Below are 14,424 nucleotides of genomic sequence, written 5' to 3' on the forward strand. Positions count from 1 at the left end.
TTTTTTTCCAGAGGGTTTGGAGGTGGTAGTGCGATGGGTTTTTCTGCTTTGTTTCTGAACTGGTTTCCTAGGGAAACGAGAGTTAAAAAAAGGCTCACAGTCTGTCTGTCTCATTCCTCCGAATAATTGGTACCGGTCAATTTCAAACCAATTTGCTAGAAATTTTGAGAGATGATTACATTGTTCCTAATTCTGTGAAAGCTGCCAGTTGGGTCGAGGACAAAGACCTGCGTTAACCAGGGAAAGGTGAGGAGAGCTGAGCCACCTACGTGCTCCTCGGTGAGAGCTCGCTGGCCAGGGAGCGAGTGCTTCGCTCCAGCAGAGCCACAGAATTGCTGTTTCTCATCAGTTTGAAGAATCCATGGGGTAGGGAGAGAAGAAAAGAAAGGGGAATTTGAGGCTATGGCAGTAAGAGGCTGGAGAACAAAAGACTCATCAGTGGGAATCACTCGTCATTAGTTGTGCCGCTCATGGAAAACAGCTTGAGTAGGAATTTGTATCGTAGCATTGTATGAGCAGCGGTACAGGTAGCAAAACCACATTTCAGCAAAAAGTGTTTTTTTTCTAGTACTGATTTTCATCAGATCTTTGACCAGCTGTGTGTCCTGGTAGAAGTGGTAAATCCGATTACGTATTGACTGTAAAGCAGGCCGCCTTTGGTGTAGATGTAACTCTCCCTTACCTCATTTCTAAAGGACGTGATTGCCTAATTCATTGCAAAATAAGCCATCCATTTGTTCCTCCTAGCTTCCCATCTTCTGGAATTAATTTTAGTTTATGTGGTCATTCGAAGAACCGTAAATGGGGTAACACATGCCTCTTCCACATGCCAAGTTAAGCAGGAGCTGGTGGGGAAATTGCTTCGCAGGGATCGCTGCCACCCCACATTTCCGTGCATTCCCACACAAAGCTTCGCACGTGAAGCATGCCGTAGAAGGGAGCGTTGACATCTGCAAAGAGTGAGGTTTTGGATCATGGGATCTTCCTCTCAAGGCCTGTTTTCCTGCGAGAAGCAGAAGAGCTTGAGCTCCAGCCGGATCGCTCCCGTTGGCACTGCTGGGTGGCCGAGGTCTCCGAGTGCAGCTGCAAGCTGGCACTGAGAGCAGGTCTTGTGGCTGTCTTACAAGATCTGCTGCCACAAGAAAATTTAAATCTTGCTCATCTACGGACGCCGACTTAACATGAAATTCGTATTTTGTCCCTAAGAGAGGTATTAAAACTTGCGGTGATGAGCGTACATTCCCATAAGCAATACAGCTGAACAAAAACGTAGAAGTGTCGGGACGGAGAGCTGGGAAAATGGTAAATATTTTCTGGAGGATGTTTTGCATTTGGATTTTCATTGCAGTTCCCAAGCATGCTTAATAATTGGAAAGGAAGACAGTCTTAATTTACTTCTTACTCCTTTTTAAAATCTAGGGGATGTTTCCTGGAGAATTTTGTAGCGTTAGACGGGTCAGTTTTATTTCTGTTTATAGACTAACACCTGTTGTGGGTATCGATGCCCATGGAAGTGTTTGTCTCACCTTCATTACAGGATGATGTATTTAAAGAAAATCCAAACACATTACACCTCCCTTTTCTCTGAATTTAATTTCCCTTCCCCAAATATCTCCAGTTTATATTTGATTTCATCATGTCGCATTCTTTTACCCAGCTTTCCTTTTGAAACATAACCAGACCCAGGGCCAAAATCAAACAGAGGATATACCTTCAAGTAACATTGCTTTCTTAGTTATACAGCGCACATTGCAAGTTTTGGCTGCTCTAACATTTGTTTAGTTTTGCCAGGAAAGCTGAAAACAATTTAACAGACTTCTATGAAAAATCACAGGATTTCCCAAATAAAGGAATTTGATTTAAAGGAGCACCCAAGGAACACTGAAAAGTTGCACTTTATGTTCTCTTCCAAATGAAAAACATGCATAAATTGGAAATGTCATCTCTTTATCTAAAAAACCAAAATACTTCAAGCCAAGAAAAAGATAAAAAGATGAAAGTCACTTCTAAACTTTACTTACTCTAATTTAAAGTATTAAATGCTTAGTATGTACTGCTGCTTTTGAAGAAAAGGAATGTTATTAGTCAATGCAGGCAAGAAATGAGAACATCTGAAATAGGGTAATATATGGACTTTAGTCACAGGATTGGAAAAAATCCATTTCAGGCTTTTAAAAAAATCAAACAAACTTGGCACACGGAATCATCCTAAATAAGATTTTACAGGAAAGACTGAAAACAGCTATTACAACAGAAGGGGAAAATGCGTGTGAAACACTGGAGATTTAATGTGAAAAGAAGCAGAAACCAGCAGGTAACATTTGAATAAAGCCTTCAAGCATTTATAAAGCTATCTGTCCTTTCCCGTATATATACAGCAAAGTGCTGTGTATAAAATATATACAGGCATGACCTGCCAAGAGGATTTTGGTTTCCCCGGAGACTATCAGTTCTCTGTTACACAGGTTGGCTTGGTGAGTTAGAGCTATCTTGATGAATCCAAACCATTCTCCGCATGGGGTTACTGGATGTGTCAGTGAATTTAGATCTTTGTGTTAAAGGTTGAATTTTTAAAGTGTAGACTTCTAAATGTCCTCTCTGATGTCCAGTTATTTCACATGGCATGTGCTTAGAATATGCAGTAATTATCTTGTGAAGTGGGGAAAGACCTCCTTTATTGTAGTACCTCGATGGCATTTTTATCGTCAATGTTGCGCCAAATCAGGGATTTTGATCACAATTTTCAGTGTGTCATGAAAAACATACGTCAAATGATAGTGCGTGTATTCAATGACAGTTACTGCTGTTGACTTCTTTCTCCCCCCTTTTCCCTAAATGTTTTGAAATCCTCTTGTCATTTTTCAGTTTGGGAACTAGACTTCAATCAGATTTATATTTACTAATTATCTCGTGAATATGGAAAAAATTCCTAATTTAATGCATGCAGCCTACTTTGTTCATCTGTGCTTGATTAAGAAAAACCCCAATAATTTCAAGACTGCTCTCAGTTGGTTTGGATGGAAATATGTAGATTGATGAACTTCTCTGCTTTTTAACTCCTTGAAGAGTCAGCGCACACAGGGTTTTATTGTCAGCAGGATACAGCAAATTGGAAAGTTTAGAAATGCTACAAACTTCATTCAGAGATATTTTTTCATCTAGCAGAATATAGCATAAAACGCACAAATTCTGCATAATTTGGAAGTTCCTGAAATGTGCCTTTTTTTATACGCTTCTGAGGATATTACTTGCACTCTTTTACTGCAGCCCAGGTTTGCTTACTGTAAAGTTTGTAGAGTTCAGTGTTGCTTACTTGCTATATTCTGCAGTTCTAAAATCCCAAATGAAAATTTGCCAGAAATATGGAAAGAACATCGAAGTGAAGCATAAAACAGAGGAGAGGAAAAGGAAAAAGAGGGGGGTTATGCCAGGAAAAAAGAAATAGATATATTGAGAAGTATGGGAAGGAGAACATTGGAAGATTCTGGCGGTTAGCTGTGAAACTCCCTGGTGTTAACTGCTGTTGCTGCTGAGAAAAATAGTAAACGTGTTAGCTAGAGAGCGACCAAAACAAAACAAAAAAGATGCATCAGCCCTCAAATTGTATGATGCCACTGGCTCCTAGACGTCCGAAGATCTCTTCAGTAAGTTCTGACTACGTCTGTGTTGTTGGGTGGCTCCTCCTTCCCTGCCTTTTGCAGTGTTTGATGCCTGGCTACTTGCTGTGAGAGCATGGAACTTGCTGCACCGCTGTGTGAGCGGTGGGACGTCCTATTTCACATCTTCTTAAGCTGTTAAAATGAACGGCATTCAGTGTTTGACTTGGGCATCTAAAGTATTACCATTGGTAGATTAACTTGGTGTCTGAAGGCTTTAGCACAGGGAACCAGTACTTTTTTGGGAGTGGAAATAGAGACGTGAATTAATGTTCTAGCGCTTCCCGTAGTTCAGAATTACCCGTCTGTATTTCAGTGTAATATTTGCCTTTGGAAGCTTACACAGATAACAAGCCTGTATGAATAAAATATTACAACTTTGAACACTTTCTCCATTTGGTAAGACGTAATTGGAGTTTTCTTGGATTTGTGAAATGTAAATTATCTCTCTTTGTTGTCTCTGCGTTTGGTCTGCATCAATTTAGGAAGCAGAACCAATTCCTCTCCTTTTGCAGAGCAGGAAGGAGGGACAAATAAAATACCACGTCAAAGAGCTGTTCGAGTACAGAAGGGATAGGATTTAGTTCTTTTTTTTCTAGGCACAGTCTAAATGAGAAGGCCCTCCCCTTTTTCATCTTCTTTCATCTGGTATTTTGCACAGTCGTTACCCTTGCACCTAGTAAGTGGTCTCCAGAATTTTGCTATTTTGCATAATTCTGCCCACAAGCTAATATATGTGAGTGGTGAGTCATTTAAGAAGTGCCTGTCGATTTATTTAGGTAACTGGAGTCTGTTTCATGGCTGTTTTTTCACTCTGGTGGATGTGATAGCCTGGGTACGTCATTTTTTTCCGAAACACCAGAAATAAAACTATTCCATGCATAAACCCACCATATTGCAGTGAACGTACCCAGTTCTTAAGATACTTACCTTGTGCTTGCAAGACACAGGCATGAAGCCTTGACTGGACAAAGAATATAACTCACAGATGCTGTGAGATTAGACAACAGAATTGATGAGAGGAAGTTGTCTGATCGCATTGCATCTTTGAGCTAGCTTAGTTCTTTCTTGATTTGACTAGCGCATATACCTACCATTTCCTAAAGGAAAGAAGAGGATGTCTGTGTGTGTCTGTGTGTGTACTTACACATATACTCACATACATATGTATGCATACATATATTTACATATCTGCATAGAGATGTCTATATACGTACTTTCAAAGGGTACTTATCCAGTTTCAGCCTTTCTGTTCTCACCTCCTTTCTTGAGATACAATGCTTATGGTTTTGAGTGCTTTAAAGTTCCATTATTACTTTCACTAAAAGTAAACACCAGGAGCTTACTGAACAGTCACCCTTCATTTAAATTCCCGATTTCTCTCGTGTATTCATTGTTACTTTCTTTGATGGTGACATTTATTGTATTTGCCTTGAAAATGGAAAGAAAGTCATTTAGCATAACCAAAAAAAGCAATGTGAATTATTAACAACTGGTGTCTTGCCTCTGATGACAGCCGGCACGATAATGCACTGAGACTGTCTCCAGCTTCTTCAAAGTTTAGGAACCTCTGTACGCATCGTGGGAGCTCTGTTAGAAAGGAAAAAAGACTATAGTGCAGCTTCTACAGTTTTCACTCCAAAAGGTGGAGCTTTTAACTCATTGAATTCTAGCATTAGTGTGTTTCAGCTAATTAAAACTCTGTGGCATTGTCAGAAACATCATACATTCCCTTCTGTGTTAGTCATACTGCGTGAGCATTTTAGTCTGCTAAGTGTGAGTTCAGAAATAAAGATTTGGATCTCCTTGCAAAATTCACCAGAAATCCGTTTACCTCTCTGCTTTTTCTAAGTTGTATTATTGGTATTTTTGCCTTTATTTTCACTGAAGGCACTCTGATTCTTTGATACATTTTTGTTGTTGTTGATGACAAGAAACTACTGGTGGATTCAATGGGGAAAGAATGGTTAAACGAGAGTAATATGACTGCATTGCTTTGCCATGCAAACAATTTGTGCAGTGTCAAAACAAGCTCTTTAGTGCTTGTAACAAGGAATGAAAACTTGCAGTTAGATGCCTCTGTAATTTTTTGTTTGAGGTTGACACTGGATGGAAATAGATGTGTTCTCCCAGAATCAGGCAGTAAGTGTTTTGATAATATTCAATTAATAGTTTGCTTTCTGCTCTCCAGAGTAATATATTGGTCTTACCAAGACTTAATAGTTGGAAAGGATGATGGTTTGGATTCCTTCAGCTGTTCCAAACGAACTGCTAAATGTCAGTGAAGGACCTTGAAATTTTTCTTATTTATAGAACAGAGAGGATCTTTGCAAGTCTGTGCTTCGTTGTTAGACAAAAGCCAGCACTTCCCAATAGATTTTACCGTGCACCCTCCTCCAGGTGGATTCTGACATTTGCCCACCTCTCCCTATGGGGCTTGTGCCATTCAGCCCTCAGGGCCTGTGCTGATAAATGTGAGGAGTTTGGCAAACCAAAAAGACACCTTGTGGGATGGTCCTTCACCCAGCAATCACTGTTCAGCTTGCAAAAGTTATTTATGGCCGGAGGGCTATCCAGAAAACTGGAGCTGCCAGGCAGCAGTGTGGGAGCAGCAATCTGGGTTTCCTTTCCTGATACAGCCAAATGAGCAGCTCTGTGCCCAACAGCTGCTCCTGCATTTGACATCTTCCTATGAAATGTTTTAATGTAGGTGGAACCGCACCTTCTAGCAAGTAAACTTGCTAGTTTAATTTTTGACCAGCTCTAATGCAAAGGTGGTGTTTTGTTCTTCCAGACGGTGGTCTGCTGTAGATTTGATCTCTTTAAATTAAATTAAACTCATTGGAAAGGAATTAATATTAATTTTTTAAAAAAAGGAATCCTCATACTAAGTAAAGGAAGTGTGCTTACTTTGTTATTCTACGAAATGATCAAGGTTGTTATAAACAACCATAAACATGCTAGGAATTGCTCTGTGTGAAAATGTAGGAGATTTTGTGGACTTGGGCCAGATTTATGCGTTCGCTCATACATGTGGTCAGTGATATGCTCTATTCCCATATTATTGTCTCCATTTGTTGTTGCTATTTAGTTTCCTGCCAGCAGACAAGCAATTACAGCCAGCTTGGTGGGATTCATGAGGCACAGCAGAGCAAGCTAATGCCATTTTCTATGAGGCGGTCACTAAAGGCAGAAGGTAAATAGTCAAATCTATTATAAAACCCTGCAGGAAATCCGTGGATGTTGTTGGGTAATGACTGTATTACCATATGAGCGCCATTTCGCTTGTATCTTCTTTCCATCTTACGTGCTCATTGCTAGATCTGCTCAGGACCATAGATGCTGGTGCCTGGCCCCTAGCTGAGTTCTTTGTGGTGGCCTCCTACGTGCTTTGTAGTGTGCAGGAGGGAGATTTGGGTGCTTTAGAAGGGCAGCAGAAAAAAATCGCCCTGGTAGGAGAGCTCCACAAACCCCGAGCTGTCCTGAAGAGGAGGTGAGCAGACACCGTGTGTCCCGGGAGGCCCCCCGCAGAAGCTGGAGCTCTGCAGGAGGGCCCGCAGGGAAGGAGGGCCTGCAAGGCCGGAGGGGTCTGGGGTGCTGGGAGGAGGAGGTGGGAGAAGGAGCACGTAGCTCCAGGAGGAGGTGGGGGGCCCTGCTCCCAGCGCTTGGGGACTGCCTCATCCTACGTTTTGGAAAAGAAAAGTGACGACTGGATTTCTTGTAGGGACTGAGCCTGCTGAGGTGTTTGAGGCCTGATCGAATAGGGGCGTTGTGCTTGTGGCTACTGGGGCTGTATCGCTTCATTATTTGGGTCCAGTGTGTTGTCTTGTCTTCCTTTTCTGCTTCAGATCACAATCGTACACCACCTTCTGGGCATGCGGTGGGGCAAGGTGATGTCTTGTATAACCCGCACAGGCAGAGTGCATGCAGCTGATGTTTGGTCGCTTCAATGGAAAGGGAAAAGACTTAATGGTTTCATCTGAAAATGCAAATGAACAAGAAAACTTGAACGAGAAACAGAAACTAGTTGTAAAAGGAGTCCAAAAATTTTTGTGGAACTTTTTCATCTGTAATGTGAACTGTCTTTATGGGCTACATCAGTCTTTAACAGCTGTAACTGGAATGAGAGCATAAAAGCCTAATTGGGAAAACATGTTAAAAAATGAAGACCAGAAAACTCTGACATTTGTTTTGTTGGAGTAAACAAGCCAAGTAAGCACCTAGCACAGGGTAAGAGAAGTTAGTGTAGAACTGTATGTTTGTCCTTTTTAAAAAAGTATTAAGGATAAGTACTGAGAAACTCAGACCTGAATTTGACCTTTTCAGGAAAGCGAAATTAAATAAATGCAGTTTTGGCATTTAACATTTTGCTTGTCCTGGATCGTAGCATTGATTCAATTATTTGCTGAGCAAGTATAAAGAAACAAAAAAAAAAAACCAACAATAAAGTTTGTCTTAGCTTTGTCATAAAGGTATGTAGCAGGGAGGGAAAATTGCTGATTATCAAGTAGAATAGAGTTTAAAATACCTGATTCTGTTGAGAGTATATATTGTAAAAAGATGTGCTGTGGCTGATGGTTGTCTTTATTAAGCATAAGCTAATAGATGAAACCGTGCTTTACTTTATCTGTTATATACATATATATATATATTATTTGAAAGTGTTGGTTTATGGCATCTTAACTTTCTGTAAGGTAAGACGTTACCACCTCCAGAATGAATAGCCTGTGGTAGCTTCCAGAGATACCAAACACAAAAGAACAGGAGTCTTCCAATATAATACCATAAGATGAGCATGAGCATATATCAAGAAAAGACAGCTGACGAACTGTGTGGCATCATCTGACTGCGAAGGCCTCGCTGGCTGTAGGATTCATTGGTGTAGGTGGCTGTTTGATCTCTTTGGCAGCAGCCCTTGATGGTTCATGGAGGCTCTTCTTGGAGGTGCCGCTGATGCTTCCTGCTGCTCACCCAGTCCTGTTGATAATTTGGGAGAATCTCTCATGACTGCCACAGTAATGCAGCTCAAGAAGACCTGCAGGGAAAGAGGAGCACATTAAAACAAGAAGGAGAAACCAGTTATCCTACATACGTGTCTCCCCAGCCTTATGTGTTTCCGCAACCATATTTCTCAGCCTACTCTCATCCCTCAGGATCCCTGTGGCAGACTGCACCACCTTCCTCTGTTTCCCAGAAATCACGTTCTGGAGCTGCAGAAACGACTGTCTATGAATGTACATGGTTCAATCTGTAGATTTTTATCTTAACTCTACCTTTTTATTATTATTATTTTTTTTTTTCTGTGGGAAGATGGGGTCAGTGAGTGTTTGGGCAGGTTTTCCCTATTAGCAGCAAAGAATGCACAAGTCAGTAGACCCAGGAAAGTCATTTGGACCTTATAAATATCAGTTGTGTAACCCAAACTTTTTTTTTTTCTTTTTGACTTTTCTCTAAGCTGTAGTCTTGTGTATGTATCCAAGCATTGCTGGAAGTATTTTCAGCTTCAGTTACCAGTCAGGCAACGAATTACTCTGTCTGATAATCAGTTCCAAAAGCAACCAGCACTTCTGTTTCCACTTTTAGCTTTAACAAAATAAAAAAACCACCACAGCATCTGTCATTTACAAGTTTCTTATGCACTCTTTTAGATGCAGACAGAATAAACAAAAGAGACTTTGAGGTCAGGTTGTGAAGTGCAACAATAAATAAGGAAACATGGAGCAGAATGTAAATCTTAGACGTGACTTCATTTCAAGACCTACAGGGATGCTGCTAAAAGAATTGAGCTTTATCTTTTGGTGAAGCAGAGGCTTATCACAACTATAATAACTACTGGAGTCATTAAAGGTTTTAATTGGTCATTTATTTGCTCTGTTACCTTGCTCAAGTCCTTATTCTACACAACTTTGTTTTTCCTTTTTCTTGTGAAAGAAAGACACGATTAGAAATCTCTTTAAAAACTGAAACAAAATGTTTGACGGATTTTATTTGAAGTTGTATAAGACTTTATGAAAATGTTAGTATTCTGTATTTAAACTAACATAAGGACAGACTAGATCCATGACTGCTTTCATAACTCATGTAGGTTGAACCTACATGTAGACACCTTAGAAGAATTAGCGTAAGAAATCAAGGAAATCTTTTCATTTCAGTTTGAAGATGGTTGGAGGATGAATGTGACTCTCCAGGAAGGTGTGATGTCCTTTTTCAACCAATTTCAAGATAGAACTTTATAATTCTTAACCTAACTTAATTCCCAGAAAGATACTGGAACACGTTTATACTCTGGAGGATGATGAGTAGCAGGGATTTCTCTGAAGGAATCCATGTCACATGGCAGCATAGCAAGAATGCACAGGTCTGTTGACCCAGGAAACCCATTTTGACCTTGGGTATATCAGTTTTGTAACAGGAACTTTCTTTTCCTTTTGGAGAATCTCTGGTCAAAGGAGAAAATAGCAGTAGCTCACCATCAAAGCAAAAAGATGTATTGACTGCAAGACTTAAAATATTTCTGTCCGTAGTCTATTAATATTCACTGTTTTCATTAACATTTTCAGCAATAGACTACTACTGGGTGTATTTATTGAAGTTTGCTAATCTGAGATGTGCAGTAAGTACTGTGGAGGTAACAATCAAGAATGGCTGTTGAGAACTGAAAGAAAAAGAATATGAAGTTCATTGAGGACATCTGGCCACTGTTAGTTGAGGAGAAAACTAAAACTGATCTCGCCTCTAGGTAATAATTACAATGGACTAGGTGGATGATCTGTTCCAGCTCTGTTTTCTATTACCTTTCTTTTTTAATCCTCAGGTGTACATCCCAAGGCTCCAATTGCATGCATTTTCATCCTTTCCCCTCATGTTTAGCCTTTAGGGGTAAGCAGTCACACTCCAATGGTAATGAATAGTCTTTCTATGAGTTTTACGAAGGCATACTCAGGAGAATCCAGAGACAAGGTTCATATGCAAGGCAAGCATGAGTTTTCGTAGACGATTGTTAAAAATCGGAGCACCATCACCAGAATTAACGTTGTTGAATAGTGTTTAGTCATTTAATTGTATCCATGTAAAACCCTCATTTAGAAGACTATTCTGGCTTTCATGTTCTTTTAATTAATTAAATTATTTGAAGCATATTTGGAGATTGTTGGGATCTCTGTGTCACAAGAGGAAAAAGGTGTTTCTAACATCTGGGTTTCTTTTCCCTATGTTGATCCCCAGTAGGGTCCAGTAAGTAAGTCAGCTGTGTTATTTATTATACATTATTCATTGGGGTATCCCTTTTTATGACTCTCATGTGATTTGTAAGCTGTTACAGAAGGTAGAGACCTATTGTCAACATACTCATGGCTTGGATTTCTCATTTTATTTGCAAAAATAATAAAAACACTGCATCTTCCAGTCCTTGGCCAAAAAGTTCCATTATCCTCTTCTGGAGTATGGTCTTATATGAAGAAAAAGCATACCAAGCACAGCTATTCTATTATTATTTAAATTATTCTTCTGTATTATTGGTTTTGAATATTTATTAGTTTTTGATAACCTCTTTCATTATTCATAAAGGGTAGCCACATAATTTGATGAAAAAAGCAGTACAATGAAACCTTATTTTGCATAGCTGGTGTCTTTCATACAAACTGTTCTCCGGTGCTTTTTTTATGGAAGGGCCCAAGCTTGCAAGGTGCTGGGAACCTCTGTTGTGTTTCCTGCAACATCCCCTCCCTCCTGGTTTCAGGAGGAGGGGAAGCTATCCAGCACCTCTCCATACAATGTGCTCCAGCATAGTTAGAGGTGAAATAATAAATAGCTCCCAACAGAGATAGAAACGAAGAGGCAAAGGCAGGGAAGGAAGCTCTCTTTTCAGAGAAGATGTGAAAAACATACGAAGAATTACGGAAGTAGAGAGACAGAGAGTGGAAGGTTGTTTTTGGTGATTTATGGGATTTTCTTTTGAAGCTCACAAGATGATGCCAAGGAGATGCAGGGAACTGCATGTACTGACCGCAGTGTCTGTTCATATGTCAGGGGTCTGACAGTAGTCAGCATCATCAGATGCTTCGCAGGGAGGCATAACACCCCACAGGAAGCAGATTGGACGTGGATTATTTTCACGCATTAGGTCTCATCCTCATCTCTAATATGTTCTGGTTTAAACCCTGAGATACTAGGTTCAGTGTCTGTTCTGAAGGGTTTGTCATCAGTACAGGTATTCATTGCTCTTAGTATAGTTACCAACATACACTTTAGAATATTTGGTATTGGTATCAGATATTGGTATATCTATATTGGTAGATATTTGGTCTCAGCAGCATTTTGTCAGTGATCTCCAAGTCTAATAATACAGCTTTTGTGTAGATGTCTACTTCTGTTTATTACTTTTGAATTTGACATGTTCTCCCTTCACTGACTATCCCCTTTCCCTCCCAGATTATGTAGGGATTTTTTTTTTAGTGTCTGATTTCTTGTTTAATCGCACCAGTCTTTTATATGATAGAAGTCCTTCACCAAGACAGGCTGCTTAAAATCTGACATACAAAGGGGCCTTAGGAATGGTCAATTTCTGTGTTAATATTGTAGACCAGTGTGAAGCTTGTTTAACACTGAAGAGCCTGGAATTTAAAAAAAAAACTTGATAGTCCAGTGTAAGATTATTGACCAATTACTTTTTATTTCCAGCTGAGCTACCAGGATCATCTGCAATCAAGCTCTCCTCCTTGTGTGATCTTCCAGCTCAGCTGCAAGAATTGTACCAGCAGGGCTTCGTCTTGGCTGCTGTCCACCCCTTCGTGCAGCCAACTGATGAAAAAGAGAAAACTCCCCAGGAACAAATCTTCAGGGCTGTGCTTATCAAGAAAACAGAAAGGTAAAGCACTTCCAGTGAACTGGGATAAAAATAGACAATGTGATTTCCTGCTGAGTTTTGACCTACATCAGGAAATTATAGCAGAGTTTACTGTGCAAGACTTGATTTTTTTAATTTTTTTTTGTGGGCTTGAATAGGCTTAACATGTTCTTCGTGCTTAAAATTCATCCGCAGTTTGGCAGACAACTCAGAGAATAACAAGTTGAAATATGCTCTATATTTTGGGATATGTTGTCATGAAAGGCAAACAAACAAACCGTATGCCTAACAGTTTGTGAGGATGGTCTAGGATTGGTACCCTTTAATAATTTATTAGAATAAATTAAGGCAGAAGAAATATTTGCTTAGTAAAGACATATTTTGTGTTTAGCGGGTTACAGTTAATGCAATTAATTTGAGAACCACAACGTTAATGCATGCTTTTATCTGTAGACTTTAGGCTCTTCTTTCCTCTAAACAATACAAGCTCTTTTAATTTTTGATTTAGTGCAAGCTCCTTAAATTAAAAGATGACTTTCTTGCTTTGTTCAGAGTCTTAAAATGTATTAAGAATATTTTACACAATCAAAGTCTGAAGATGAATAAACAAACAGGAATACTGTTCTTTTATGTTTTAATCTGATTTTAATAACATCAATAGAATGTGCTGTTAACTAGTTGAAAGCAAATTAAAATGTGAATATTTTAAACATAGATTTAGGATTTTTGCTTAACTATTTCAAATACAACTTGGTGTTATTTGAATGCTCACAACTCCATAGCTACCCATGTTGTTGCAGACATGTTGTGCAATTTTTCCACATAAACTGCATTTCCCACTCTGTCCCTTTTTACAGCAACCTTTACGGAAAGCTGGGGGATAACTCAGCCTCCTGTTTGCTGATTCCAGTCTCTCTGCTGATGCTTGAATGAAAAGATGTAATTGTTTTAAACACCTCTTTAAAACCGAAAAACACCATTCAATTTGCTACAGCCTGGTGGTCAGCTGGGAGCAAGTATGGACACAGTCAAACTTCAGTCTGTGACCTAAGGAAGGTTTTCTGTTTTATTACCAAATGTATGCAGGCATTAGGTATCACAGCCAACACTAGCTTCTAAAATAACTCTCAACTTACCTTCACTTGCTTTTAGTTTTATTAATGAAAAACTTCATGCTGGCATCCTGATGTTGTTTAAAGGGTTTCCAGTTTTATGGTCGGAGTGTTTGGCTGTGTAGTGGACTTCTAGGGTAATACTGTGGTGGGCTTACCTATTTGTTAGGCTTTGTATTCCCTGCCTACAAAGTGCCTTGCTGCAGATAATCAAAGCATTTGCATGCCTGAGTTTGCAATGGGGTCAGAGGGCTCAGCATCTTTCAGGACCAAGCTGTAAAGACGTGTCAGGGGAAAGCATCCTCCTCCTCGGCAGTAAGAATGTAAGGGACATCATCGCCAAGCCAGAAAGCTCAGTCGCTGCTGTCTTGTGCCATATCCAGTAGTTTACATCTGTGCAGAATGAATGTGAAAGAGTACAAAATCCTAATTGCCTACTCACTCGCTTGGGTGCCAGTGTTTCACACGCTTCAGACAGCTGTAAATGACTGTGCAAAATTAAAGACAGGAGAGAGTCTTGAACCAATTAGATCTCCTTTTGCATTCACACTCCATTTCTTTGCCTTCTCTTATCTGTCATTTCTGGCTGCCTGGGGAAGTGGAAGAGAGTTGGTGCAGTAGGAAAAAAAACAGAGAAGTATCAGGAGGGGAAATTACATCAGTTTGGTGTTTCTTGTAGTGTAAATATTCCTGAGTTTGGCCAAGAGTGTGGAAGAAACTGCTTTCGTAGCGTGTGAATGCAATGGCTCTCTGAATTGTCAAGCTCAAGGGAGAGAGATGGACATTGCATGGATTTCACATGACCATGGCC

General features: G+C 39.8%; 1 protein-coding gene across 1 annotated transcript in view; it reads left to right on the forward strand.

Moving 5' to 3' along the window:
* RFTN1 (raftlin, lipid raft linker 1) overlaps window positions 1-14,424 on the forward strand; it is a 96,298-nt gene that overhangs the window by 26,681 nt on the left and 55,193 nt on the right. The window contains exon 3 of the mRNA XM_083825120.1: window positions 12,336-12,522. Within this exon, the coding sequence (XP_083681246.1) occupies window positions 12,336-12,522 (187 nt within the window). The remainder of the gene's footprint in view (window positions 1-12,335; window positions 12,523-14,424) is intronic.

The sequence above is a fragment of the Anser anser genome, assembly GCF_964211835.1.
Source record: "Anser anser genome assembly, chromosome: 2".
Lineage (NCBI taxonomy): Eukaryota > Metazoa > Chordata > Aves > Anseriformes > Anatidae > Anser > Anser anser.